The sequence below is a fragment of the Haliotis rubra genome, unplaced genomic scaffold (assembly GCF_003918875.1).
Source record: "Haliotis rubra isolate DU_JTF1 unplaced genomic scaffold, ASM391887v1 Scf40, whole genome shotgun sequence".
NCBI lineage: Eukaryota > Metazoa > Mollusca > Gastropoda > Lepetellida > Haliotidae > Haliotis > Haliotis rubra.
This window is the reverse complement of record NW_025767080.1, coordinates 2673254-2700528: the sequence shown is the minus strand read 5'-3', so window position 1 is coordinate 2700528 and position 27275 is coordinate 2673254. Positions and strand designations below refer to the sequence as shown.

Sequence of the window (27275 nt, the reverse complement as noted above, 5' to 3'; positions counted from 1 at the left end):
GATAATCCACGTCTGTATCTAATGACACGAAGGTCTTAAAAGGCATTTAAAAGTTGCACGAACATGAACGCATGCCATGTTTTATGGATAACGACTTTTATTATATAGGTAGTATTTTTCCTGTACCACGATTGGTCAAAATACCGTCACATGATTGACTACAAAACATGATATTGACTTGAGTTTTCTGATAAATTACGATATTGACTTGGGTTACTAAAAATAGACAAGGAATCCCGTAAGAAGGGGCTTCCCCCGCTTTTCAGCCAATCAGATCACTCGGATAGATGGCACAATGTGTGCATTAAAAGTTTATGTTAAAACCCGTTTCTCTTTCATTATATAATAAAACAATTATAGACTCTTGTAGAGGTCGATATCGGTTTTATTGACCTGAGAAAATATTATCAGGTCGGTCGATATTGTTTTACTCAGGTCAATACAAACCGATATCGACAACACTCTACAAGAAGCCTCGGATCTATAACTCGTATATATCATTCTTTTCATTCTTTATGCGACGTTTCAGAGCTAATTCTTGCTCCTTTAGGAAGTGAATGCTGAGTCAATGAACAGGGTGAATATATGTAGACAGAACATGCTTACTCAGCGCATGGTGGGAGAATATACAAAGATATCAATATAATCACGATAGATATTAGATAGAAAATGTTACCTATCAAACATTACTTTGATTAGATATACAGTCATGAACCTGTGTTTTGGAATCACTCCCAAATAGTGTTTGCTATCGTGCCGCACCGGAGGCACCCGCTGCAAACCAGTAAAAGTTCCCTTGAATAACACACAGGAACACATACTACAGGTAAAAATTACATCAAACGTCACTTTTGTCAGTTACGCGTCAAATTTGAAAATGCCCTCCAATCTCAACTATAAACCTTTGGAAAGGTTTACTGAGTTTTGAATAGTTTACATTCAACACAGTTCTCTATTACGTTTTCACACTCTGAATTAAACTATGAACGCTACATGACCTAACACAGCACTGCCATGTCAGTTTTCCTACTCTTGATTTGTAATATGGAAAGCTTTAAAGCTCACATCTCCACTCTTCATTCTTATTCACGGGGATACAGTTTTGTAAGGCAACTGAGTGACATTGCCTTCAGTTTTATGAAGTCTGAAAATATAGCCCTCAGAATGACTGAAAGAATACCGATTTTTGTAACCGTTTCTAACCCATTGTAAATGAGAAAACAAATTAACTTTGTATGTGTTGTTTATTCACTTGTAGGAACGTTTAATTTTAACCGTAAATATGACAAGACATTGCCCTATTGGGTATCAGATCCAACCAAATAAATCAAAGCAATGTAACCTATGTGCTGCATGTATTATCTCAATGTCATGACGTAACCGCCCACAAGGAGATAAGTCTTGCATGCAGCTGCTGTACAAAGAATCACAACATCGTGACTCTAGCTCACGGGATTGGTGTTGGTATCACGGGAAGGATAAGTATATAAGAGGATCAACCGAATGAAGACATTATTCTGAAAGCATTTCGTTCATCCCACAGACATGAAACTTACACTATTTCTCGTCATTGTCAGCTCTGTTATTGGTGAGTAGAAGATAGTAACGACATTCATATTTTAGATATTAGGTTTTAGTATTTAAATGATATAAAACAGCTATACATAATTTGTGTTGCTCCTTTTCAAAGCTGGATATGTGAGAGAAGTCTGAAACCCTCTGGAGTCAAACCTGCAAAATATGCTCATCCATCCACTTGCTACATTCAACAAAAGTGTGACCTGTGCCCTGTACATCGGGTAGCCCGAATTTTAATGAAATGGTATATATTTTTGTTATACAGCGGTGATATCCAGCCAGGCGTGCAGGGATGATAGTGACTGTACTCACGTGACATGTGACAGTTCCTCAAGGCTTGCCTGCTCTCATGGACAATGCACCTGTCTGGTTGCAGCCAATCCTGGTACCTGCTTTTCAGGTATGCCAATTAACAAAATAACAGTCTTAATAACTAACAATCGGCAATTTTCATTCGTCAGCGTATTATTCACGTAAGATTCGCCTATACCAGAAAGAGGCAAACAGAATGACCACAAGTATACACACTGCCTTTCAGCAGGTGATGAAATGTAATGTGATAATTACACTTTCTTAGTAAACTTTTCAGGTATGTCAATTAACCAAATAACGTCTGTATAACTGTATTCGGCAAAGTTCTTCCGTGAAGGTATTATTTAGGAAAGACACTGCAATAACAAACGTTGCCAAAGGTGCGACAACAAGTATACACGGCTATAGAGAGTGGTTTGGAACAGAGTGAGGCACCTAAGACGTGCACAAGGTAAGCGATCTATTCACTCAGCCACCACGACTTCAACAAATGTGAAAGTCACAATTCCAAATCGCAAAAGTCCATGTTTGTGCAAGCTTGATACCGACGGTTTAGATAATTGTAGGGATTCATTGAGCAAGCATACGCCAGGAGCTATCTAATCACATCACACCACTGAGAGCCGTATATGTACTGTGGTGACCAAGAGGGACGTTCATATTTCAGCCACATGTACCGCCCGCGCCGACTGCGACAGCTGTGGTTGTAGAGACAGCCACGACGAACGTCACTGTTTTGACGGCCACTGTCTTTGTGGACGTGGTCCAACTGGACCTGGTGGACCAGGCGTGTAAGTAGCTAGTAGCGTGATCTATTCTATCTATCTATCTGTCTGTCTATCTGTCTATCTATCGGTCACCGTTTGTCTCTGAACTGGAACGATTAATTGCAAAATAATTAAAACATTATGAATACACAATGCCATTAAGAAAGTGGTCAATTGAAACACGTATTATGTTTGGTATTACATTTTCACCGTAAATTACAGATTCTAGTACCTTTATTGCCACAGCGGATGGGTTAGGCAGCTGACTTTGTGTGCTGGCGATTAGGTGCCTGACTGAGGGTGTGGGTTAGAATCCCGGATAGAACGCAACCCAACAGAAGTACTAGAATCTGTACTTAATTGAGAAAGTGTACTCCCAAATATAACATGTGTTAACTCACAATCCAAAGTAGTAAATGTGAATGAATACCTTATCTGATGTTTGTTATTGCATACCCATCACTGGAACCTACCTGTTTACTTTCAGAGGGAAATAAAGAAGAAACCCCATGGAAAGACTCGATATTATGTGGATCCATACATATATACATGTAAAATAAATCTGCTAAAACAGTTAACTCGTTTGTGTTGGTTTCCATGCTTCCAATTACGGAATATATTCCATGGGTATTCCGGGTTTGTAGCCAACCCTCAAACGATCCCGATACAATATATGGATCTGTATTTGCTAGTTTTACGTGACTATTGCTTTTCACTACACAGTCTAGTGACAGTCGTGACACTTGATGGAATAAAGGAATATGGTGGTTCGTAGACTTATTGAATTTGTGTCAAAGATGATGATTCTATGGAGAAACATGTACAATGTGAGCCTGAACCTCACAACCTAGCTACACGATTTGAGATACGATGAGGTGTCTTAGACGCTCTAATTCCCTATGCAGAGTTGTGTCCCTTTTTGGCGTATCAGAATGCTATTCTTGGGAACGAATATCAGATTTAGGAATGTCAGCACCGTACCCGTTCACATTATGTTTTTTGCCGTACTTGTCAGTCAAAACGTTTCGCTGTATGTTCAGCAATATTTCAAATCTGAAGAACAATCGTCAGTTTCATATATTATAAAATATCAGTTATGCGTTTTTCATACATGCGGAGAATATGGTCTTGGTAGCTCATGATGCAAATTCACGGTTGAATAGGTCCAACATACTGCAGACCACGTATCAAAGTCAAAGCCATTGGTACCAATGCTATATTTGTCCTTTCTTATTTGCTGACATTGTTGATTCGAGGAAACAAGACAATTAGGGTATTAAAACCCTCACACGAAGAATCGTGTCAGAAAATAGTACCAACCTGTCTCCTTCCCTCAGTAGATTTGATGTACCAATTATGACAGAATTCTATTGTCTACGTTTTCGCGTGTGATGAGTCTCTTGTGAAGCATGTCAGTAAAGTATTACACAAAGAACTTAGTTAAGCACCACCTGACATATCTCACGATTGAATGAGTCCCGATCTAAACCCTTTGGAGCACATCTGGGACATGATTGGGCGTCGTCTTTAACAAAGGGATCCTCCTGTACAGAACTTGGCCTAACTGGATGCTGCTTTACACGAGGAATGGCGTAGACTGCCCCTTCAGAGGATCAGGAGGTTGACATGATGGGGGTATGAGGGGGAGAGTGCTGACTGTCATACAGTCACAAGGAGGTTGCACTCGGTATTGACCTTGAATCGTGTAAGACACGCAAAATGACATTTTGAATGACTTGTTTACATTCACCAATAAATTCACCATTAAACATTCCAGGGCCATACACATAATCAGTGGTGTGTGTGTGTGTGTGTGTGTGTGTGTGTGTGTGTGTGTGTGTGTGTGTGTGTGTGTGTGTGTGTGTGTGTGTGTGTGTGTGTGTGTGTTTGTGTGTTTGTGTGTTTAAATGACAATTACCATCATAAAATCAACATGGATTACAATCATTTTGTCGTTTTTTCAAAGGATCATACGGGTCAGAAACACTCAATCGTGGGCACCACGAGAAGTTTTATGTACGTGTTGAAAACATATCATTGCAAATGTACAGGGGTGCTTAATTAAGTTCTTGTGTAAATTATATTTCGATATTCTGTTTACACAGAAGCCGACCCGTCACAGCATGTCGGATTAAGCTTGACATTTTATAGTGATTGAAGTAATAGAGAACGTCAACCCTGAAAATTCCCTTCCAAACATCTTTACATCTGTTGTTTGTTTATTGTTTAATGCCGAACGTAGCAATATCCCAGCTATATGGCACCGGTAAATAATCTGGACCAGACAAGCCAGGGAATTACACCATGAGCTTCGAACTGCGATGCGATGACATGCGTCAACCAGGTCAGCGAACCTGTCCATCCCGTTAGTCGCCTCTTACGACAAGCATAGGTTGCTCAGTTCTCATGCTTGCTCAGTTTTAACCCCGATCTTAGCGGGTCGTGTATATCTGTAATGAAATGACAACAATCCCGACATTTCACAAAAACTAGTCCAAAGCACCCAAATCACGATCTGGCCACAGCAAGTCCGTATGGCCTGGAATACCGATAAACAGCTGAAATGATCTCAACACGTTTTTCACGCTGTTTACGCTGTAGAATCAGCACATTGTGATCACAGTGCCGTATAGGTGCTGACCTATATCCAGGAACCACGTGGGTTGAAATGTCTGAAAAACTCCACCTTTTAAAACACACAGCAGTAATATTGGAGAGGGTTTAAATGTCGTAACGCTTTTGGGGTATTAACAAAAAGAAGACAGAAAAGACAATCTTTTTGAATTTGTAATGTTTCATCCCATCTACGGTGTTTATTCTTATATATAAGAGGAAACAGTATTGAAACTTGACAGCCATTGATTGACCTCTCCACAGATTGTTTACTTGAATATTTGCGACTTAATTTTCCTACTTGTATATTCATAGCCTTTGGCCCATTGTACTTGTAAGAAGACTGCAGCATTGTGTTTCCCATTTCGTCAAAGTATTTGCATGTAAGATGACAAATTATAATCTATATCCAGATTGTTAACAAATTAGCAAATTAAGACAACAGGCAAATGGTGACACATATATCGAGCTATAGCCAAGTACTTTATATATGAATCTATACAAACAAAGAATGATTCACGATGAAACACAACAAAATCCTATTGTCCAAGATAATCGTCAATTTTGCAGCCTAGTTTTCCTTTCCACGATAACAGAGTGTAAAATATCTCTGCAAATACACCAGTCATGCTATATGCCCACAACCACAATTATCCAAACGTACTCACAACAAGAGATTTTCTATCTAACAATACGATCGTGGCTATCTGGAGTGGGATAGAAACTGATAAGAAACGCAGCAATAAAATATAACACAAATAGTTTGACATGATTGAAACTAGGGAAAGCTTTACATCAGTCCGTTTGCTCCCAAAACACAGTCTGATTGGATATCATATGATTTGTCACACCTATGGATTTGGCTGTTTGTTCATCACGTCTTGAAATAAACAAAATGCAAGGTATGGTCACTTGTGTGAATAAGTTCATATGTGTGTTGTTGAAAGTTTATTTTTTTGTAGGATCACTGAATTGAGAAGCGTTAGAACAATTGTCCAACTGCATGTTGAAGTCTCCATTCTATTCAAATACCCTTTTTGATGAAACTTTGTTTTATCGATGTATGACATTGGTTGCCATAAGCTGTATGCTTTGAACCATTTTATTGAAGTATCCTTTTCGATGAAACTTAGTTTACTGATGTACTAAATTATCTGAATTTTTTTAATGAAACATATGTTAAATGACATATTATATGAGTTGCTGTACAACAAGAAAAGTGAAATAATAATAAAAACTGTTGGAATCTCGATCCAACAAGAAGTCGTCGATGAGTGTCATCTTTGACGCAACAAGTATGGTAAATTCCTGTTAAAACTTGTTGCTAGTCTCATGTTTCGAAAAACCTGGTGGCCAGATGTCAGGGTCAGTCCCACGATAGCATATTTACTGATTACCAAAGTCTTATCTATGCATTTATTGTCTAACAGAACGCGCGGTAGTTGCACGGCACAAAGCCGTATTTTGAATCATACGCACACATCTTTGACCTTTCAAAATGAGTTGAGGTTTTCCTACCTTCTTGAAAATGCAAATCTCTTGTTCTTTGATTTGCAATAACATTTGGAGGCAAGATATTCACACAGGACGGAGGCATCCCCAGGAGCACCAGTTGTGCTCTCCTTCTCCATGAGCAGTTTCTTTATGCATGTGAATCTGAATACAGAAGAAAGTGGTTTCCAAAATGCAAACGCTTGTTAACAAGGAGTTCTGTTTGTTAATAAAATACATGATATTAATACACAATAGGGGTTCGGTTCCCCAAAGGCATACCTTGTATGTGCAGTGGAGTGACGTTGGTATCCACCCCGTTCTTCTGTGTTTACATGCCACATTGCAATGTTGAAGCAGGGTGTATAGAGGAAATTTGATTAAATTGAAATAAAGGAATTCTCGGTGAAAATCCACGTCTGTATCTAATGACACGAAGGTCTTAAAAGGCATTTAAAAGTTGCACGAACATGAACGCATGCCATGTTTTATGGATAACGGCTTTTATTATATAGGTAGTATTTTTCCTGTACCACGATTGGTCAAAATACCGTCACATGATTGACTACAAAACATGATATTGACTTGAGTTTTCTGATAAATTACGATATTGACTTGGGTTACTAAAAATAGACAAGGAATCCCGTAAGAAGGGGCTTCCCCCGCTTTTCAGCCAATCAGATCACTCGGATAGATGGCACAATGTGTGCATTAAAAGTTTATGTTAAAACCCGTTTCTCTTTCATTATATAATAAAACAATTATAGACTCTTGTAGAGGTCGATATCGGTTTTTATTGACCTGAGAAAAACAATATCGACCTCGCAAGCTCGGTCGATATTGTTTTACTCAGGTCAATAAAAACTGATATCGACCTCTACAAGAGTCTATAATTGTATATTATCATTCAAAACTGTGTTCCACAGGAGATATCGCTTGTGTGAGATCAAACGATATCTCCTAGGAGATATCGTTTTGACAGTAGATTTTGTACAATGCCCTGACAATGCTATGACGTCATGTACTTGATGACGTCACAATGCTATGACATCGCTGCACTGCAAGTGTAATGGCAGTACCATGTTCAGAGATGTACATTTTTCATTGAGAATTAATGAAGAGTGATTTTGGATGATAAATAGAATCTCACCCTCGTGTCTTCTGATATCAAATATATCAACACTCGTCGATAAAGTAAAAATATCCTCGGCAAGCCTCGGATATTTGTAACTTTATCAACTCGTGTTGATATAATTGATATCAGAAGACACTTGGGTGAGATTCTCTATTTATTCTTTATGCGACGTTTCAGAGCTAATTCTTGCTCCTTTAGGAAGTGAATGCTGAGTCAATGAACAGGGTGAATATATGTAGACAGAACATGCTTACTCAGCGCATGGTGGGAGAATATACAAAGATATCAATATAATCACGATAGATATTAGATAGAAAATGTTACCTATCAAACATTACTTTGATTAGATATACAGTCATGAACCTGTGTTTTGGAATCACTCCCAAATAGTGTTTGCTATCGTGCCGCACCGGAGGCACCCGCTGCAAACCAGTAAAAGTTCCCTTGAATAACACACAGGAACACATACTACAGGTAAAAATTACATCAAACGTCACTTTTGTCAGTTACGCGTCAAATTTGAAAATGCCCTCCAATCTCAACTATAAACCTTTGGAAAGGTTTACTGAGTTTTGAATAGTTTACATTCAACACAGTTCTCTATTACGTTTTCACACTCTCAATTAAACTATGAACGCTACATGACCTAACACAGCACTGCCATGTCAGTTTTCCTACTCTTGATTTGTAATATGGAAAGCTTTAAAGCTCACATCTCCACTCTTCATTCTTATTCACGGGGATACAGTTTTGTAAGGCAACTGAGTGACATTGCCTTCAGTTTTATGATGTCTGAAAATATAGCCCTCAGAATGACTGAAATAATACCGATTTTGTAACCGTTTCTAACCCATTGTAAATGAGAAAACAAATTAACTTTGTATGTGTTGTTTATTCACTTGTAGGAACGTTTAATTTTAACCGTAAATATGACAAGACATTGCCCTATTGGGTTTCAGATCCAACCAAATAAATCAAAGCAATGTAACCTATGTGCTGCATGTATTATCTCAATGTCATGACGTAACCGCCCACAAGAAGATAAGTCTTGCATGCAGCTGCTGTACATAGAATCACAACATCGTGACTCTAGCTCACGGGATTGGTGTTGGTATCACGGGAAGGATAAGTATATAAGAGGATCAACCGAATGAAGACATTATTCTGAAAGCATTTCGTTCATCCAACAGACATGAAACTTACACTATTTCTCGTCATTGCTCTGTTCAGCTCTGTTATTGGTTTTGAGTAGAAGATAGTAACGACATTCATGATTTTAGATATTAGGTTTTAGTATTTAAATGATATAAAACAGCACCTATACATAATTTGTGTTGCAATGGCACTTTTCAAAGCTGGATATGTGAGAGACCGAAGTCTGAAACCCTCTGGAGTCAAACCTGCAAAATATGCTCATCCATCCACTTGCTACATTCAACAAAAGTGTGACCTGTGCCCTGTACATCGGGTAGCCCGAATTTTAATGAAATGGTATATATTTTTGTTATACAGCGGTGATATCCAGCCAGGGGTGCAGGGATGATAGTGACTGTACTCACGTGACATGTGACAGTTCCTCAAGGCTTGCCTGCTCTCATGGACAATGCACCTGTCTGGTTGCAGCCAATCCTGGTTCCTGCTTTTCAGGTATGCCAATTAACAAAATAACAGTCTTAATAACTACAATCGGCAATTTTCATTCGTCAGTATGTCAATTAACACACTGCCTTTCAAGTTGATAACGGTCTGTATAATTAACTAACGTCTATAACTGTATTCGGCAAAGTTCTTCCGTGAAGGTATTATTTAGGAAAGACACTGCAATAACAAACGTTGCCAAAGGTGCGACAACAAGTATACACGGTTATAGAGAGTGGTTTGGAACAGAGTGAGGCACCTAAGACGTGCACAAGATAAGCGATCTATTCACTCAGCCACCACGACTTCAACAAATGTGAAAGTCACAATTCCAAATCGCAAAAGTCCATTTTTGTGCAAGCTTGATACCGACGGTTTAGATAATTGTAGGGATTCATTGACCAAGCACACGACAGGAGCTATCTAATCACGTCACACCACTGAGAGCTGTATATGTACTGTGGTGACCAAGAGGGACGTTCATATTTCAGCCACATGTACCGCCCGCGCCGACTGCGACAGCTGTAATTGTAGAGACAGCCACGACGAACGTCACTGTTTTGACGGCCACTGTCTTTGTGGACATGGTCCAACTGGACCTGGTGGACCAGGCGTGTAAGTAACTAGTAGCGTGATCTATCTATCTATCTATCTATCTATCTGTCTGTCTGTCTGTCTGTCTATCTATCGGTCACCGTTTGTCTCTGAACTGGAACGATTAATTGCAAAATAATTAAAACATTATGAATACACAATGCCATTAAGAAAGTGGTCAATTGAAACACGTATTATGTTTGGTATTACATTTTCACCGTAAATTACAGATTCTAGTACCTTTATTGCCACAGCGGATGGGTTAGGCAGCTGACTTTGTGTGCTGGCGATTAGGTGCCTGACTGAGGGTGTGGGTTAGAATCCCGGATAGAACGCAACCCAACAGAAGTACTAGAATCTGTACTTAATTGAGAAAGTGTACTCCCAAATATAACATGTGTTAACTCACAATCCAAAGTAGTAAATGTGAATGAATACCTTATCTGATGTTTGTTATTGCATACCCATCACTGGAACCTACCTGTTTACTTTCAGAGGGAAATAAAGAAGAAACCCCATGGAAAGACTCGATATTATGTGGATCCATACATATATACATGTAAAATAAATCTGCTAAAACAGTTAACTCGTTTGTGTTGGTTTCCATGCTTCCAATTACGGAATATATTCCATGGGTATTCCGGGTTTGTAGCCAACCCTCAAACGATCCCGATACAATATATGGATCTGTATTTGCTAGTTTTACGTGACTATTGCTTTTCACTACACAGTCTAGCGACAGTCGTGACACTTGATGGAATAAAGAAATATGGTGGTTCGTAGACTTATTGAATTTTTGTCAAGGATGTGTAGAGCTGTGATAGAAGCCGACGGTGGTCAAGCCAGGGGTTGATCGGAACGTCCCCCTCATGAACGTTCGACAATCAGTATTACCATAATTTATGTCCAGAGAGCATGAGGTGTCGCGTAGGAAGTATCATCCTTGTGTTAAACAAATTAAATGTAAATGCATATACAACTGAACTGAAATCTTGACTGAAAAATGTACGCTACTGCAACACTGTTCAACAACATATGTTATTGTCGGGATTAAACTTTCCAGGGATTCAAACCCACACTCTAATCGCCAGCACACAAAGTCAGCCATCTAACCCACTCAGCCACCGTGGCGTACTAAAATCGTTACTTTACTGAGAAAGTGTAATCCCACATATAACAACTTGAAATTCACCACTTTCTAAATGACATTGGGTATTCATTCTTTTACAAGGAAAGATAGTGCCACACAACACGAGTTATATAATCATAATGTGACTAATGTTTATGATAAAAAACGGTATTATTCAAAACGCCAAAGCATGGATAGTTTGGGTTGCTTGGATATGCGTTCTTGTCTACCATTGAAGCTTTTAGTACAGAGGGAGGGTAATTTGTTTGCAGATCCTGGTGCAATAGGTATTTGTCTTCTACTGTGATCCATATTAATAGAGTGCGTGGTCAGTTGCAACAATTCTGGAACATATGTAACAACACATTTCTACACATGAGAAAATGGGATTAAATTAGGATAAATATGAAATCATCACTTAGAAATATTTTATGTCGCAATCAGGTATTAAGTAGTTATTAAAAATGATATTCTAACATGTAAAGAAACGTTGATAATCACTGTGAATATTGGATACATTTCTGTTAGCTAGATGTCAAATTTGAACATGTCTTTTTCAAGATATGAAAAAGAAAGTATGAAGGAAACACTTCATTTCTTGATCAACCAACTTGGGGATGAATGACTATGAATATTGTTCAGGGCTCTTTGCCCAAGCTGAAAACAAGAATCATCTGAGGTTTACAATGAAACATTATGTAAATGCTGAACGTCAGGGTACATGGGAATCCTTTTGAATGGAAAAAGGGTCTGAAAGTTGGCAACACCATGCAACCAAATGTGCACTCCTTATTAGGTATTTGTTTGGTATGAATTTCTGCAAAGTTGCTGCTTGGGAGTTCAAAATGAACATGCAGAAGTCTGTGAGAAAGAAGCTCTACAATAACTTTTGGCGTATCCATGAGGTAACATTGTCCAATAATGGTCCCAAACCAGTTTCCTTCCCGCTTGAAACAAATGTGACAGTGAAAAAGCTTCATAAGTATCACATTTTAATCAATGCATAGATGTATAAAATATTCTTTTTTATTGTTTCCGAGAACACTCTTATTTGACTGTTATATGACGCTGAATCTTTGTAACTAAAGACATAAAAAATCACACAATCCAGTAATTAACGACATCCTCAAAAGTCCGATGCAAGATCTTGTACCCAACGGTACTCTGTATTTCACAGTGCTTTTATAACGTTTACATTGAACGTGAGACTTAAATAAAAAACAAAACAAGTATAAACAAAAAGGAAAAGTCATTAATACCCCCCGCATAGGTAAAATAAATTCATGAATATGTCAGCTAGTTATCACCATGTCAAATGTTGCATTGTTCTTCATAAACACATACATATGTAAACTATTCGTAATTTATACTATCATGCGTGTACCAACAACAGACTACCTGGGTGCTTCCACGGTTTGAGTTACCTCAGTAATGTTGATACTGAAAATGGATTGCTACTGTTGATTTATGTCATTAGGTTGCTAAATACCCTCCAAGTGGAAGGAAAGTATTGAAAGGTTTTTAAGTTCTCCTCCGGAAAGGAGTACTACCACCAATTTCAGTCAAGTAAAATTTGTTGCCATGGAAATCCAAAACTACCTAAAGGCACCAGTTCACCACCAAGTTTATTGAAGAAACATTGACGTTTTTTTAAGTTCTGCTCCGGAAGAGAGCAATACCACCAATTTTCAGTCGAAGCCAACGTTGTTGCCATGGAAATAAAACGCACGGACACACAGACGGAGTTAAAAATATAAAAAGATTGCATAAAAGCTTGAATTTAACTTGACTGTGCATGTGTGATATCGGTTCCAATCTTGCCCTTGTGCATTCTGTATACTTGTTACTTACTTTGCTTGTCAGTAGAAAAAAGAACAACCATGTAAAATATTCTGCTGCTTTCAGTGAACAATGAAGAAGAACCATTGGTTATCGTGATTGATATGGTTTTACAGAACATGTTACATTTGTTGTGTATGTGATTGTTTGTTAACTTGTTTGAGTGGCATTTTAGAAGTTGAGCAAATATTGAAAAACTTCATGGATAACAATTTCTTTATTTCGCGAATGCGACGTCTCGATTCAGATTCTTGTACCGTTGTCAAGCAGGAATGTAATTGTTGCGTGGCTTGCTCATGCGGATATTAGATTTCCGTGGAAGAGTTGTTTTCGTTGGGTATTTATTGTAAATACGTCATCTTGAGGATGCTTCCTACTTGGGGATCCAATTCAGTTCTTTGTGCTGTTTGTAGATCTTCAAGAATAATATATATGCAATAACAACAGATGTGACTAGATTGCACTCCGAGAGGTCATCAGATAAATTACCCAATAGTGGAAGGTTACCTGCATACCACATGTGTCCTTTATCTACATGTCATGACACAACCGCCCACGGGAAGACAAATCTTGCATGCAGCTGCTGTGCATAGAATCACAACATCGTGACTGTGGATCTCGGGATTGGTGTTGGTATCACGGGCAAAAGAAGTATATAAGAGGATCAACCGTATGAAGACATTACTCTGAAAGTATTTCCTCAACCCTCAGACATGAAAGCTACACTGTTTCTCGTCATTGTCAGTGTCTCTGTTGGTGGGTAGAAGACAGTAACTGAGACCATATTTTAGTTAGTGAGATTTAATATTTAAAAGTAATATACAATGTTAGTGTATTTGTACTGCTCGTTTTCCGTGCTATATATCTGTGAGTGAGTGAACATTTTACGTCACCTCCACCTCTAGCGTTACCAATTGCCACGGTGGAGAAGAGAAAAGGTGGGTTAGGGCTGTATTTTCAAGATCGATGTTAGCTGCAGAAATAGCGGATTGTATTCTTATTCCAAGTGGTGAAATATAGTTATTTAAAAAGATGATGAAAAACACAGGTTATAGTCAGCATTTAATTCATTAGAACGTAATGTAGATATTTCCATCTTGATGATGGAGGAACACACATCAGCTGGAGTTATTGCTTGAAGAATGGTCGGACAATGATTCCTGCCACAAAGGTCGTTGTGGACTGACCACTGAAATTCAATCAACAGATCTGTGTGAGAGAGATAAATCTAGGCAAGGGCATGTACCTGTACCGGGATGTGAATATGTTTTCGAATTATCATTAAAGATACACAGATCGTTGTTAGAAATATAACCGTCTAGTGTCTTCCCATTTCTGATTGTATCAGAACTATCCCAAAGTGGATTACCCCAAAGTCGGATAGCAACAGCTTGACGACATGTATTTTTATAAGGGAATACTGCTACATGTATGTATAACATTCTGTCTCATCAAAATTGAAGATCCTCCAGTAGCTCTAGGTCCTGCAGGAAGAAAGAAGTTATATAATTCATTTTGTCTTCTGTAAATAAGATCTGTGTCTTTAAGATATGTTTGCTGCAAACAAAATGCCGTTGGCCTAAAATATTGTAACTTTAGTAACTTCAAATCATAGAAATTATTCTTCAGTCCTCTACAATTCCACTGAACAATGTTATTTGAACTGTTCATGGAAGCTCAATTGGAGAACGTGAGTTGGAGTGGGATATATTTCAGTCCATAGTTTGTACCAGTATATATCTTCAGATTGATTAGTATGGAAACACTCGTGTACTGTGCCTGTTATAATCCGTTTGTAAAAGTAAAACTCTCTTTTTGATAAAATGTGTTGGTGTATCAGCCAATGCACCTACCCTTTAAACATTCGAAACCATGGCAATGAGACCGGAAGTGGGGTATATAGTTTGAACTTGTACTTGCCAAACATGCTCATCCATCAACTTACTCGCTTCTACAAATGTTGCTGAAATGTCTGAGTCGTGACCTCCACAGAGGAGCACGTGTACCAGTTGTTAATGACATGTGGTTTCTTTCTTTACACCAGCTGTGATCTACAGCGAGTCCTGTAGGGATGATAGTGACTGTACTCACGTGACCTGTGACAGTTCCTCGAGACTTGCCTGCTCTCATGGACTATGCACCTGTCTGGTTGCAGCTAATGCTGGTTCCTGCTTTTCAGGTATGCCAATTAACAAAATAACAGTCTTAATAACTACAATCGGCAATTTTCATTCATCAGCGTATTATTCACGTAAGATTCGCCTATACCAGAAAGAGGCAAACAGAATGACCACAAGTATACACACTGCCTTTCAGCAAGTGATGAAATGTAATGTGATAATTACACTTTCTTAGTAAACTTCAAAATTTTAGTTTTTGTGTTGTGTCACACTTGAACCCACACATTCAGATTGAGGCCCTAAAGTAATCGACTTTCTCACTCAGCAACCGAGGCTTTAATAAAAATGAAAGTCAATATTCCAATTTGCTAAGTCCATTTTTGTGGAAACTTCGGTGGCTTGACATGAACTTAACGGTTTGCAGGGAATCACTGACCAAGCGTACGACAGAATCTATGTGTCATTTGTGGTGCTCAAATTAAGAGGGACGTTCATATTTCAGCCACATGTACCGCCCGCGCCGACTGCGACAGCTGTCAGTGTAGAGACAGCCATGCAGAACGTCATTGCTTCGACGGCCACTGTCTTTGTGGACATGGGTTTGGACCTGGCGTGTAAGTAAAGGGGAGTGTCCTTCCTTTTTGAGCAATGGCCATTAATAAATTGTTCACTGATTTCATTTGGTCGTGGTGGACACGGCAGATCAGGCATGAAAGTAACTGTGCTCAGCGTCATGATTGACGGGTCACTTAGACCAGTTGGAGAACATGTTTGTGCCTATCACACACTGATACTTTTACGACAGTATAAAAGTGAACAACGATTACGTTTTACGTTTCCTTGACATGATAAATACAATCAAAACAATTTCTTTCTGTGTATCACTTTAAATGCAAAACTCTTCATTAAAGGCACTATGCACACCACGCTTCTCTAGAAAATAAATAATGCATTTCTCTCAATAATACTATCAGCCCTCAGGGAAGCTACAATATAATTTATGTTTTGAAAAAAATACGTATTAGATTACAATATTAAATTAAAAAGTTCGAATGAATAATGCAACACCCTCTACCGGCCGAACATTATTTCAAGCGAACCCTAAAGAGTTATGTCCCCTTGGAGCGCTCTCTACGAATATCCTATAGCTCCTTTGGACACAGAAACCAGTTGGGCATACACAACAAAACCGCGTGCGACAGTTTTCGATGTACAGAGCAACTGTTTACATTCCCTATATGGCAAGTGTTATCTGTTTGGAAGGTATTCGCCTCGAAGTTTCACTTATCAGCAAGTCGTAAGGGATAATACATCTTTTATTGCATCAATAGGAAGCTAAAGTGAGTGCATATGCCCCATATGTATAATACAGGCCAAAATATAGTCGAAAATGTGTGACATAGTGTCTTTAAGCCTGTATTCACATTTTTACGTTCGCATCAGCTATGTCTTGGTGTTCCAAAGTAAATCTCAGCAAATGTAATTAGGTCTCGATTATCTGTCGAAACAGATTTCATTGGAGGGATAAAATATAATACAGGCACATGATATAAATAGGTAATTGACACCTGGTGTTTGCGGATAGGGTAGGATTGTCATTTTACAAAAGTTAATTGCTCCATATTACAGTTTTTACTGAATGCTCAATTTCTGGCAAAAGAAATTTCATATTGTCTCTCATCACTTACTTTTTACTTTCAGCGGAAAATAAAGGAGAGACTCTCTTGGAAAGAATTCATACCTTATACATGTGTAAAATAAATTTTTGATACAACTAAATGGTTTGTTTTGATGTTGGTTTACACGCTTCAGTCTGTGGGATATATCTTACACTTATTCCGGGTTTATAGCCTATCCTCATAAAAGCACGAGATAATATATGGATCTTGCTAGTTTTACATGACTATTGTATTCACTAAACAAACTAGCTACCCTTGGTGAAATTCATGAATGTGGTCCGTAAACTTTATCAGTCCGTGCCAAGGAGGTGTAGAGCTGTGATAACATGTACTGGTCGGAAGGCTCAGTACCATCCAGTTCCAAGCAGTCCCGTCCTTCCCCTCTATATCACCCCGCCCCTTCGCGTCGCAAGGTCATCCGTGTGTACACCTCTCTAAACCACCTGGACCTTGCATCCTATCCAGAGCAACCCTATCCTATCCCATCCAGTATTGTACTGTGTAGCATTTCGAGTCGGGGGTCATCTCATTTTTAAAAATATTTAATCCTCGCAAAGACACGAGGGCCTGTGATCCCATCCCGTCCTATTAAACGCCTTTCTATGCCACCCCGTACTATTCCACCCCATCATTAAACCCAAGTGAAAGTTATGTCCTGTTTATCAGCGCACACCCCCCGTTCTTGCACACCTGCCAAATCCCCTCGAGGTAATTGACGCTATTAATACTAGAGGGAGGTTCCGTTTAATTGTGACTTTGAATTGTGATACAAACACCATAATCTGTGTAAGGTCTCAGCATGGATGGCATGGGTTGCTTGGATCTACGTGTTTGCCCACCTGTCAATTCCTCACGAATTGAATTGACGCTGTTAGTAAGAGAGAGGGGAAAATGTGTTTGGAAGTCCTTGTGCAATATTTCGAGTCTACTATGATTCATACTAATGTGCAAACAGAGAATGTCGTCAACTGCGCAAATGTGAACCATATGTATATAATTATACATGTCTACACATGCCATAATAAGGGTTCAAATGGGCTAGATTACTTTAAATCTCACAGGGTGGAAGCGATTCCACACGAAATGCTCCCACTCGGACCATCAGCTGCTCGTCAAGCAGAGAAGTTGGCCAACAACCAGCCAGCTGTCACAAAGTTCCAGACCAGACACACACCCATCCTGGAGTTTGACAACAACGTGGCTCACTCTAATCGTGAGAGAGGTCTGATGTTTGACAACAGAATCTCAAACGGCCATAAGCGCGGTAAGACGTTCGTCCCCGAGAATGCCAGGTTTGGAAACCTGTCGCTGGACAGTAAAAGGACAACACGTGGCCCAAGAGTAATGGTAAGTTTTCCCTCGCATTTTCAATATTTCTCAAGTATATCAGGTTTTGCCATTTGGCAGACGGGTCTAGAAATTTACAGATGTGTCTGTAATAGCTTAACACCCTCTATATTTATTGCTTTTGCGCGTTAAGCGAGGGCAAACCCCCCCACCCCCCACCCCAGAGTGTCGAAACAAGATCGCGAAAAATGATCGTTTCAACACGAAATATGACATTCTCACCTGCAGATACGCCTTTTTTGGGCTGTTAATTCTTAGATATAGTTATTTTAGGTTTTCATTCACAGTTTAGACTTTAATGCATCAGTAAATTTTCAATTATCGTCGAAAAATGAAACTGTACATTTTACATGGAGTTTTACATTATTTTACTGTCCATGGAGTTGACAGTTTTTTAGTTTTAACCGTCATGTCATCAAACGTTATTCTAGAGGTATTTGCTGTGAAGAAGAATGTTTTGTTCAATGTTGTAGTTTGTGGGTAATATATGCATTAGTTTGATATGTTTATAGTTTCAGGAAATGAATTCTGAAGCTGAAGCAGTAGGCGAGTCTCGCATATCGTTCAACACCAGTCGTTTGGTCGTCATATGGCCTCAGACTGCATGTCAAGGGGATCCATTAAAACAACTACCGTTTCCATTGCCAAGTCTGTGGACAAAGATATCAGCAAAGTGGGATTTCGAAAGCCATATTAATAAGCACCACAATATCACACCATATAATTGTAAACAATGTGGTTGTTGATACAAATCTAAGAAGGATCTCCATAGGCCCACATGCTCAAAGCCGGATAAAGAAATGTCCACACTGTGGAATGAAGGTGGCCAAGTCCTACTGGCATGAACACGTGAAGACGACTCACCAGGGGGAGCAGTACAGATGCAAGATTTGTTACAAGACCTATAAATGGCGTTCATCACTTCGGTGGCATGCCCAGAATGCCCATAAGGACGATTGATTTCACGATCATACGTTTGTCATGTAACACATAAATCTTGGAACTGGAACTTGAAATGCAAAGCCAAAGTGTTTAATTTTCTCAGGAAGAGAGTTCCATGTTTGTTCTGTGATATCATTATTATTTTCATTTTAAAAGTTGTGTTATAATATCCCCATACTTATATTTGCCCTATAACAAATAAAACTTGGAACTTGACATGCAACTTCCTTTATTGTTTCCTATATTGATATACAGTCCATGTGGAAGATGGAGCACACAAGACATGTCAACGGAATCATGAAACATTCTGTTAGCTTTAAGTCATTCAAATCATGCATGTCCATGATATAAACGCATAAATCAGCCCATATGTACATTTATTTAATACAACCAATATATCCTGCGGGAATGATATGAATGTCAGTAATGGTCAATCATTAAGTTCCACTCCATGCTTCTTGTGAGGCAGTATTTTCGACTGGTCACATTTGTGATGTTGTCTGACAGGTTGGCAACCCGTAGCACACTACCTTGGCCCATGTATCGCTGCACTTTTCCGCTTAGGCTTCCGCTTGCAGCGTGTAGATGAATCAAAATGATGATCCCTGCAAAATGCATTATTTTGCTATCAACAAAGGATGTGGCAGTATTTATGTAACAAATTTATACAAATGATGACAGGCGAGAACATTTGCCTGTGATCTGATTGGGCGACCCTAAATAAGAACAGGTAAATCCTGTCATCTATAAGCACGTGGTTGTTGACTTATATCAATATGATGTTGGGAGGGGATAGTAGCTCATGGGGACTTACATAGCAAATTATTGCAGAACAAAGCGTATCTTATGTGTTGTCGAAGAATGTCTCGCACTTTTAGCATATTCACACACCAGCTATAAGTAAAGTGTGTAGATTATCTCTATAAATAGAAATTTAGAAACTGATACTTTTATAAGTAGGAATATCTTATGATTCAAAACTTGTGAGGCAATTTCACATCCAACGTTTCTATGTTGAAACACATGCCGTTTAATAGAACAGTGCTTGAAAACTGTGTTTGTATCGACATGGTAACGTCACATGTGTAAAATGCCTTACAAGTTGTCATAAAAATGTATTTCTACCATGTGTAGACTACACTGAAAATGAACACATTATACCTAATCGAAATATCCTCAATTATTGAGGGCTGAGTAAACGTCATATAACTCCATGGACAGTTAATGCTCTAAAATCCATGCAACTACATGGACAGTTACTTCAACGTAAACATTCAAAGCAATGGACAGTTTCAACATAACTCCATGTAAAATGTACAGTTTCATTTTTCGACGATAATTGCAAAATTACTGATGCATTAAATCCTTATCTGTGAATGGAGACCTAAAATAACTATATCTAAGAATAGACAGCCCCCAAAAGGCGTGTCTGCAGATGAGAATGTCATATTTCGTGTTGAAACGATCTTTTTCCGCGATCTTGTTTCAACACTCATGGGGGGCCTACGCTTAACGCGCAATTGCAATAAATATAGAGGGTGTCAATCTATTACAGACAGATCTGTAAATTTCTAGACCCGTCTGCCAAATGGCAAAACCTGATATACTTGGGAAATATTGAAAATGCGAGGGAAAACTTACCATTACTCTTGCGCCACGTGTTGTCCTTTTACTGTCCAGCGAGGAAATGTGGACAGTGCTTCCACCCTGTGAATCTGTACGAAACCGACTGAGGGAGCACAACATCAGGCCCCGGTGGCCTGCAATGCGCCCCATTGTGTTCCAACGTCACCGACAGGCACGTCTTGCCTGGTGCAGACAGCATCGATACAGGAGACAAGATTGGGATGATGTTTTGTTCACTGACGAGTCCAGATTTCATCTGTACAGCTCAGATGGCAGGGCAAGAGTGTCCACACGGCGCAGTGAACGGTATACTGTTCCGACATGGGACAACATTCCCAAAGCTTTCTTCAGTCACTTAGTGTCGTTGTCAAGGATACATCAACGCCAATGGTGGACACACACGATATTAAATTTGTGAACTGACATTTGAGACCACATCTTTTCAAGGGTGTGTCCCGATGCCTAGTGTCAAAACATACAGATTTCAATATTATCAAGTCAACAGTTACACAATGATTAAGGCAAGCACCACAAAATCATGTTATTATCCCTTTGCATTAAAAATGGCATAATTGATGTTATGCCATTTTTATGCAAAGGGATAATAACACCGTCACCTGTCACTATACACACGTCAGTCGGGAATGAACGATGTTCCGGCCCACTGACTTGATCAAATAACGTTTGAGCTATTATTAAGTTCAATGATGTTGCATTTAAAAGATCATTGTTATGATATTAACAAATGTTAATAAATTCTTCCATAAAAAAAATATTTTTGTTGTATTTTAAAGCGATTTTACGAGGTACTATATTCCATAATGTAGTTATGTTATTACCGCCGGAGAAGTTAGGTTTAATACGCGCATGAATACGAATCAGCTGTTTGAGGTCTCAAGTCCTGTCTCAGGGTGTTTTTTATTTCATGGTTCTTCTTTTTGAATTACATTATTGGTAATAAATAGAATAACCAACAAGGTACGAGTGATTACGGGAAATATGCCCTTGTTAAAATAATGTTCAGTGCCTCGCCAAGGCTCGGCACTGTGAACATTGTTTCAACTCGGACATATTTCCCGTAATCACTCGTACCTTGTTGGTTATTCTCTAAATAATGCACAGTTACTTTATTCCAGTAGAAAACTGGAAGGAAGTATCAACTTATTATCACTTGGAATGTTTTTTTATGTCGCAATCAGGTATTAAGTAGTTATATTCTAACATGTGAAAATTGGATACATTTCTGTTAGCTAGATAACAAATTTGAACATGTCTTTTTTCAAGATATTACAAAGGAAATATCAAGGAAACAATTCATTTCTTGATCAACTAAACTTGGAGGTGAATGACCATGAATGTTATTCAGGGCAATTTGCCCAAGATGAAAGCATGTATCATCTTAAGTAGTATAGGGAATGATGGTACGGGACCGCAAAGCAAAAATAATGAAAAAATAAGAAGGAAAAAAGCCAAGGGTGCACCTCCCCTCAACATTTGAGTATATAGGAACACATTTTGTTTGCATTGTTTTTTTCTTCGTGATCCAGTAGTCCATCCAACCCCAAGACAGGTATACGGAAAGCAAAATTTGAGTCCAGCGCAGAAAAACAACAACAGTGTGTCGATGGGGTTTGGACCACTCTCGTGTTGTTTCTCCATCGGCGAAGGTGCACTCGAATTATTATAAGAATCTCCTTTTCGCTAGGGCTACCCATTTTTTCAGCAACCACAAACCCCATATTCGACCCGATACCAAGACAGGTATGCAAAAAAACTGGCACCACACAGACTGTTTCCATAGCCGACAGCAAATAGTCTAGTCTTGCCCCAATTGTATAGTTTTCTAGACAAACCCTCCGACAGCTCGTCTAGTATTTTTGCAGATGCACAGTCGCGGGCTTGGGGTTGCAAAGGACGAATGGATTTGTAGACTTGTCGAGGCCCGTTTTCGCATTCCAACTGCTTTTCGTGGAATTCGTAGTACGGAAAGTAGGGCACGCGCCCGGACGAAAAAAACAAACTCAAGGTTCGTATACCTACAATACTTTTTTCCACACATCGACTTCTCTACTCCATATAGTGGGGATCCCCGGGTTTGGCCGTGGAAACTGGTATGAGCGTTTCTGTCTTCTCGTCGACTGGTATGTGGGCCTGTGTGCTGTGCTTCCAGTTCTTGTGGACGACCATTCAGAGAAACACTAGTGAAAGGGTGGTCCACCTTTGGGCCGATTCTACCATCTGCCACACCTTCTCGATATCCAGACGGGTCTCTTCTTGTTCCTCCTCGACGCTTTCTATTTTCTCCCGTAGTTCTTCGTCATCGTCGTCCTTGTCCTGCCTACACAAGACGTCCACCAACAAATTCATGGTTTGCTCCGCACGAACTGACAACATCGTCGCGGTTTGCTCCACACGAGCCGACAACATCATCGCGTTTTGCTCCACGCGAGCCTCGAGCCTCCCCAAGCGGTCGTAGAAGTCCTGGACGGTGGGCGCAGTCGACGGATCTGCAGCAGGCAACGAGGTTGTGCTGGAGGTAGAAGTCGGATTTGGAGCTGTCTCGCTAGCGGGCAAGAGGGTGTTGGTAGACGGTTCTGCGGTTGGCAATATGGATGTGCTGGAGTTCGGATTTGTAGCGGGGGAGGAAGAAATGTGCTTTGTAGCTGTCTGCATATCTTCTTCTGTATTCCATATTTTGCGTAGTCGATTGGAACCGATTCCAAATCGTTGTTTCTTGTGCAGAGATTTTTCCACGCATCTTGCGAATCTCCTCCACTTGGTCTTGCGATAGTTGTCCTTTCGGAGGCATTGTGTTGTACTATATATCTGCATTCGCACAATTGTTTATATGGAAAACAAGGCGTTGGATTCCTATTCCACAGAACTAGTTTCTACCTAGTTTGCCTAGGTTCTGCCTAGTTCGCACCTAGTTTGTACCAAGTTTGCACCTAGTTTGTACCTAATTTGCCTAGTGTGCCTAGTCCGCCTAGGTTCTGACTAGTTTTCCATATAGACAACTGTGCGAATGCAGAGATATAGTACAAACAAAATGCCTCTGAAAAGACAACTATCTCAAGACCAAGTGGAGGAGATTCGCAAGATGCGTGGAAAAATCGTTATACCGGCAATTTTTCCTCAGACATACTTTAACGTGAGACGTTAATAAAAAAAGAACAAGTACAAAAAGGCTGCATAAAAGCCTGAAATTAACTTGACTGTGCATGTGATATGGGTATTACACTTGTCCTTGTGCATTCTGTTTATGCGTCAGCTATTTTGCATGTGAGTGGAAAAAAGAGCAATCACCTCAATGGTAATTTTGAACTGTTTGAAGCATGGGTATCGGATCATAGTATGGAGTACCAGACGACAAGAAAAACAAATTTAGAATTATCTCCCTTCCATCGATTTGCATTCGCAAAACACCGGCAATTTACGTACATCATACGTGATTCAAAGTTATTCGAGATAAAGAAATTACTACTACGAAATGTTAGTCGCTTGTAAAGCGGGGTACATTGAACATAATAGAAGGGCGCTCAACAAATCAGCAAACGACATTTATGTGTGAGATTTGATGGAGTTCCGAGGCACCAAAGACTTTGTAATATTTGTAATGATATTTTTGTAGAAAATGAATTTCATTTCCTATTTAAACGTAAAGTTTATCATGACGTGCGCTGTATTTTAAAGCATTACCATATTACAATGATCAGCAATATGTTTTGAACACATTATAATGTAGCAATTTTTCAACAGCAACAAATTGTTCTAATTATGTTAAGGAAGCATTGCCATTGCGTTATTTATACATATGAATCTGATTGTCAATTGCATCTATCTTATAATAACACAAGTTTTTAATTTTTTTAATTGTACGTGAGCCTTTTTACGAAATAATCCGAGCTAATTCTTGCTTCTTCACGAGGTGAATGCTCAGTCAATGCACAGAGTGAATATATGTAGATAGAACATACTTACACAACGCATGGTAGGAGAATGTACAAAGATAACAATATTATCACGAAGCCAATAAGAAAATCTTACCCGTCAAACATTACAGTGATTAGGTATACAGTCATGAGCCTGTATTTATGAATCACTGTCAAATAGTGTTCGCTATCATGTCGCACCGGAGGCACCCGTTGCAAAACAGTAATTGTTCACACATACTACAGGTAAAAACAATTACAAAGAAATTACATCAAATTTCAGTTTTGTCAGATAGGCGTCAAATTTGGAAATACCCTCCAATCTCAAGCAGAAAGGTTCACTGAGGTTTTGAATATTCAGTTTGTATACTCAACACAGTTCTCTATTCCTTTTTTCTCGCCACTCAACATGGGCGGATCCAGGTATTTTTGTTATACAGCGGTGATATCCAGCGAGGGGTGCAGGGATGATAGTGACTGTACTCACGTGACATGTGACAGTTCCTCAAAGCTGGCCTGCTCTCATGGACAATGCACCTGTCTGGTTGCAGCCAATGCTGGTACCTGCTTTTCAGGTATGTCAATTAACAAAATAACGGTCTGTATAACTGAACTCGGCAAAGTTCTTCCGTGAAGGTATTATTTAGGAAAGACACTGCAATAAGAAACTTTGCCAAAGGTGTGACAGCAAGTATACACGATTTTAGAGAGTGGTTTGGAAGAGAGTGAGGCACCTAAGACGTGCACAAGATAAGCGACCTATTCACTCAGCCACCACGACTTCAACAAATGTTGAAGTCACAATTCCAAATCGCAAAAGTCCATTTTTTGTGCAAGCTTGATACCGACGGTTTAGATAATTGTAGGAATTCATTGACCAAGCACACGACAGGAGCTATCTAATCACATCACACCACTGAGAGCTGTATATGTACTGTGGTGACCAAGAGGGACGTTCATATTTCAGCCACATGTACCGCCCGCGCCGACTGCGACAGCTGTAATTGTAGAGACAGCCATCAAGAACGTCATTGCTTTGACGGCCACTGTCTTTGTGGACATGGTCCATCGGGACCTGGTGGACCAGGGGTGTAAGTATAGCGTCATTATGGACGGGTCATTTGTGGATGAAAGTATCTATCTATCTATCTATCTATCTACTATCTATCTATCTATCTATCTATCTATCTATCTATCTATAAGTCATCTATAGACCGTTTGACTCCAAACGGGAACGATTAATTGCAAAATAACTAAGCATTTATGAATACACAATGCCATTTAGAAAGTGGTCAATTGAAACACATGTTTGGGATTACATTTTCCCAGTAAAATACAGATTCTAGTACCTTTATTGCCACCGCGGGTGGGTTAGGCGGCTGACTTTGTGTGCTGGCGATTAGGTGCCTGACTGAGGGTGTGGGTTCGAATCCCGGATGGAACGCAACCCAACAAAAGTACTAGAATCTGTACTTAATTGTGAAAGTGTACTCCCAAATACTTACAATCTTAAGTAGTAAATGTCAATGAATACCTTATGTGATGTTTGTTATGGTTATGCCCCTCACAGGAACTTGCCTGTTCACTTTCAGAGGGAAATAAATGAGAAACCCCATGGAAAGACTCCATATCACGTGGATCCATACATGTATACATGTAAAATAAATCTGCAAATACAGTTAACTCGTTTGTGTTGGTTTCCATGCTTCCAATTATAGAATATATCCCATGGGTATTCCGGGTTTGTAGCCAACCCTCCAACGATCCCGATACAATATATGGATTTGTACTTGCTAGTTTTACGGGACTATAGCATTTCACTACACAATCTGGCTACAGCAGCGACCTCTGAGGGAATAAATGAGTATGATGGCCCGTAGACATACTGAGTTTGTGTCAAGGTGTAGAGCTGTGATAGCAGTGGTCAAGCCAGGGCTTGATCGGAACGTCCCCCTCATGAACGTTCGACAATCAGTATTACCATAATTTATGTCCAGAGAGCATGATGTGTCGCGTAGGAAGTATCATCCTTGTGTTAAACAAATTAAATGAAAATGCACATTCAACTGAATATAGTAAATTGTTTCAAAGTGTGCTGATGCGTTTCCTTTCTAATTAAAGATGAAGAACCTTTCAGATTACACAACTGCCATCTACTGAAACCCATACTCTCAGCGTCAGGCACCTAATTGCCAGCACACAAAGTCAGCCATCTAACCCACTGAGCCATCGCTGTCTCCTAGAATGGGTACTTTACTGAGAAAGTGTAATCCCAAATTTAACATATGTATCAACACATTTCGACTTAAAATAGGATTGAAATAGGATCAAAATGAAATTATCAGTTAGAAATATTTTTATGTCGCAATCAGGTATTAAGTAGGTATCAAAACATATATTCTAACATGTAAAATACGATGATAATCCCTTTGAAAATGGGATACATTTCTGTTAGCTAGATGACAACTTTAAACATGTCTTTTTCACGCACCAAATATATAGAGGTTTACAAAGGAAAGACTTCATTTCTTGA

At 39.3% G+C, this 27275-nt stretch overlaps 2 protein-coding genes across 6 annotated transcripts; both read left to right on the top strand.

Annotated features, from left to right (window-relative positions):
- Positions 1 to 1431: 1431 nt before the first annotated feature.
- Positions 1432 to 16990, top strand: LOC124287412 (serine protease inhibitor Cvsi-2-like). 3 transcript variants are annotated; one of them, XM_046723950.1, is made up of 4 exons: positions 1432 to 1588; positions 1844 to 1978; positions 2558 to 2681; positions 3145 to 3230. In XM_046723950.1, the coding sequence occupies exons 1-4, from the start codon at positions 1546 to 1548 to the stop codon at positions 3152 to 3154; spliced, it is 312 nt and encodes a 103-aa protein (XP_046579906.1). In that variant the 5' UTR covers positions 1432 to 1545; the 3' UTR covers positions 3155 to 3230. The 3 variants fall into 3 exon arrangements, with proteins under 3 accessions (XP_046579906.1, XP_046579908.1, XP_046579907.1); XM_046723952.1 differs by lacking the exons at positions 1844 to 1978; positions 2558 to 2681; positions 3145 to 3230 and adding exons at positions 15141 to 15275; positions 15719 to 15830; positions 16918 to 16990 and having other exon boundaries at positions 1446 to 1588; XM_046723951.1 differs by lacking the exons at positions 1432 to 1588; positions 1844 to 1978; positions 2558 to 2681; positions 3145 to 3230 and adding exons at positions 13662 to 13852; positions 15141 to 15275; positions 15719 to 15830; positions 16918 to 16990.
- Positions 8977 to 26420, top strand: LOC124287410 (serine protease inhibitor Cvsi-2-like). Of its 3 annotated transcripts, none has more exons than XM_046723946.1 (4): positions 8977 to 9137; positions 9409 to 9543; positions 10026 to 10149; positions 26335 to 26420. In XM_046723946.1, exons 1-4 carry the CDS (start codon positions 9089 to 9091, stop codon positions 26342 to 26344), a joined length of 318 nt encoding a protein of 105 aa, XP_046579902.1. In that variant the 5' UTR covers positions 8977 to 9088; the 3' UTR covers positions 26345 to 26420. The 3 variants fall into 3 exon arrangements, 2 of the variants coding, with proteins under 2 accessions (XP_046579902.1, XP_046579901.1); XM_046723945.1 differs by lacking the exon at positions 26335 to 26420 and adding an exon at positions 10624 to 10709 and having other exon boundaries at positions 9006 to 9137; XR_006901262.1 differs by lacking the exons at positions 8977 to 9137; positions 9409 to 9543; positions 10026 to 10149 and adding exons at positions 25180 to 25317; positions 25710 to 25833.
- The last annotated feature ends 855 nt before the right edge of the window (positions 26421 to 27275 follow it).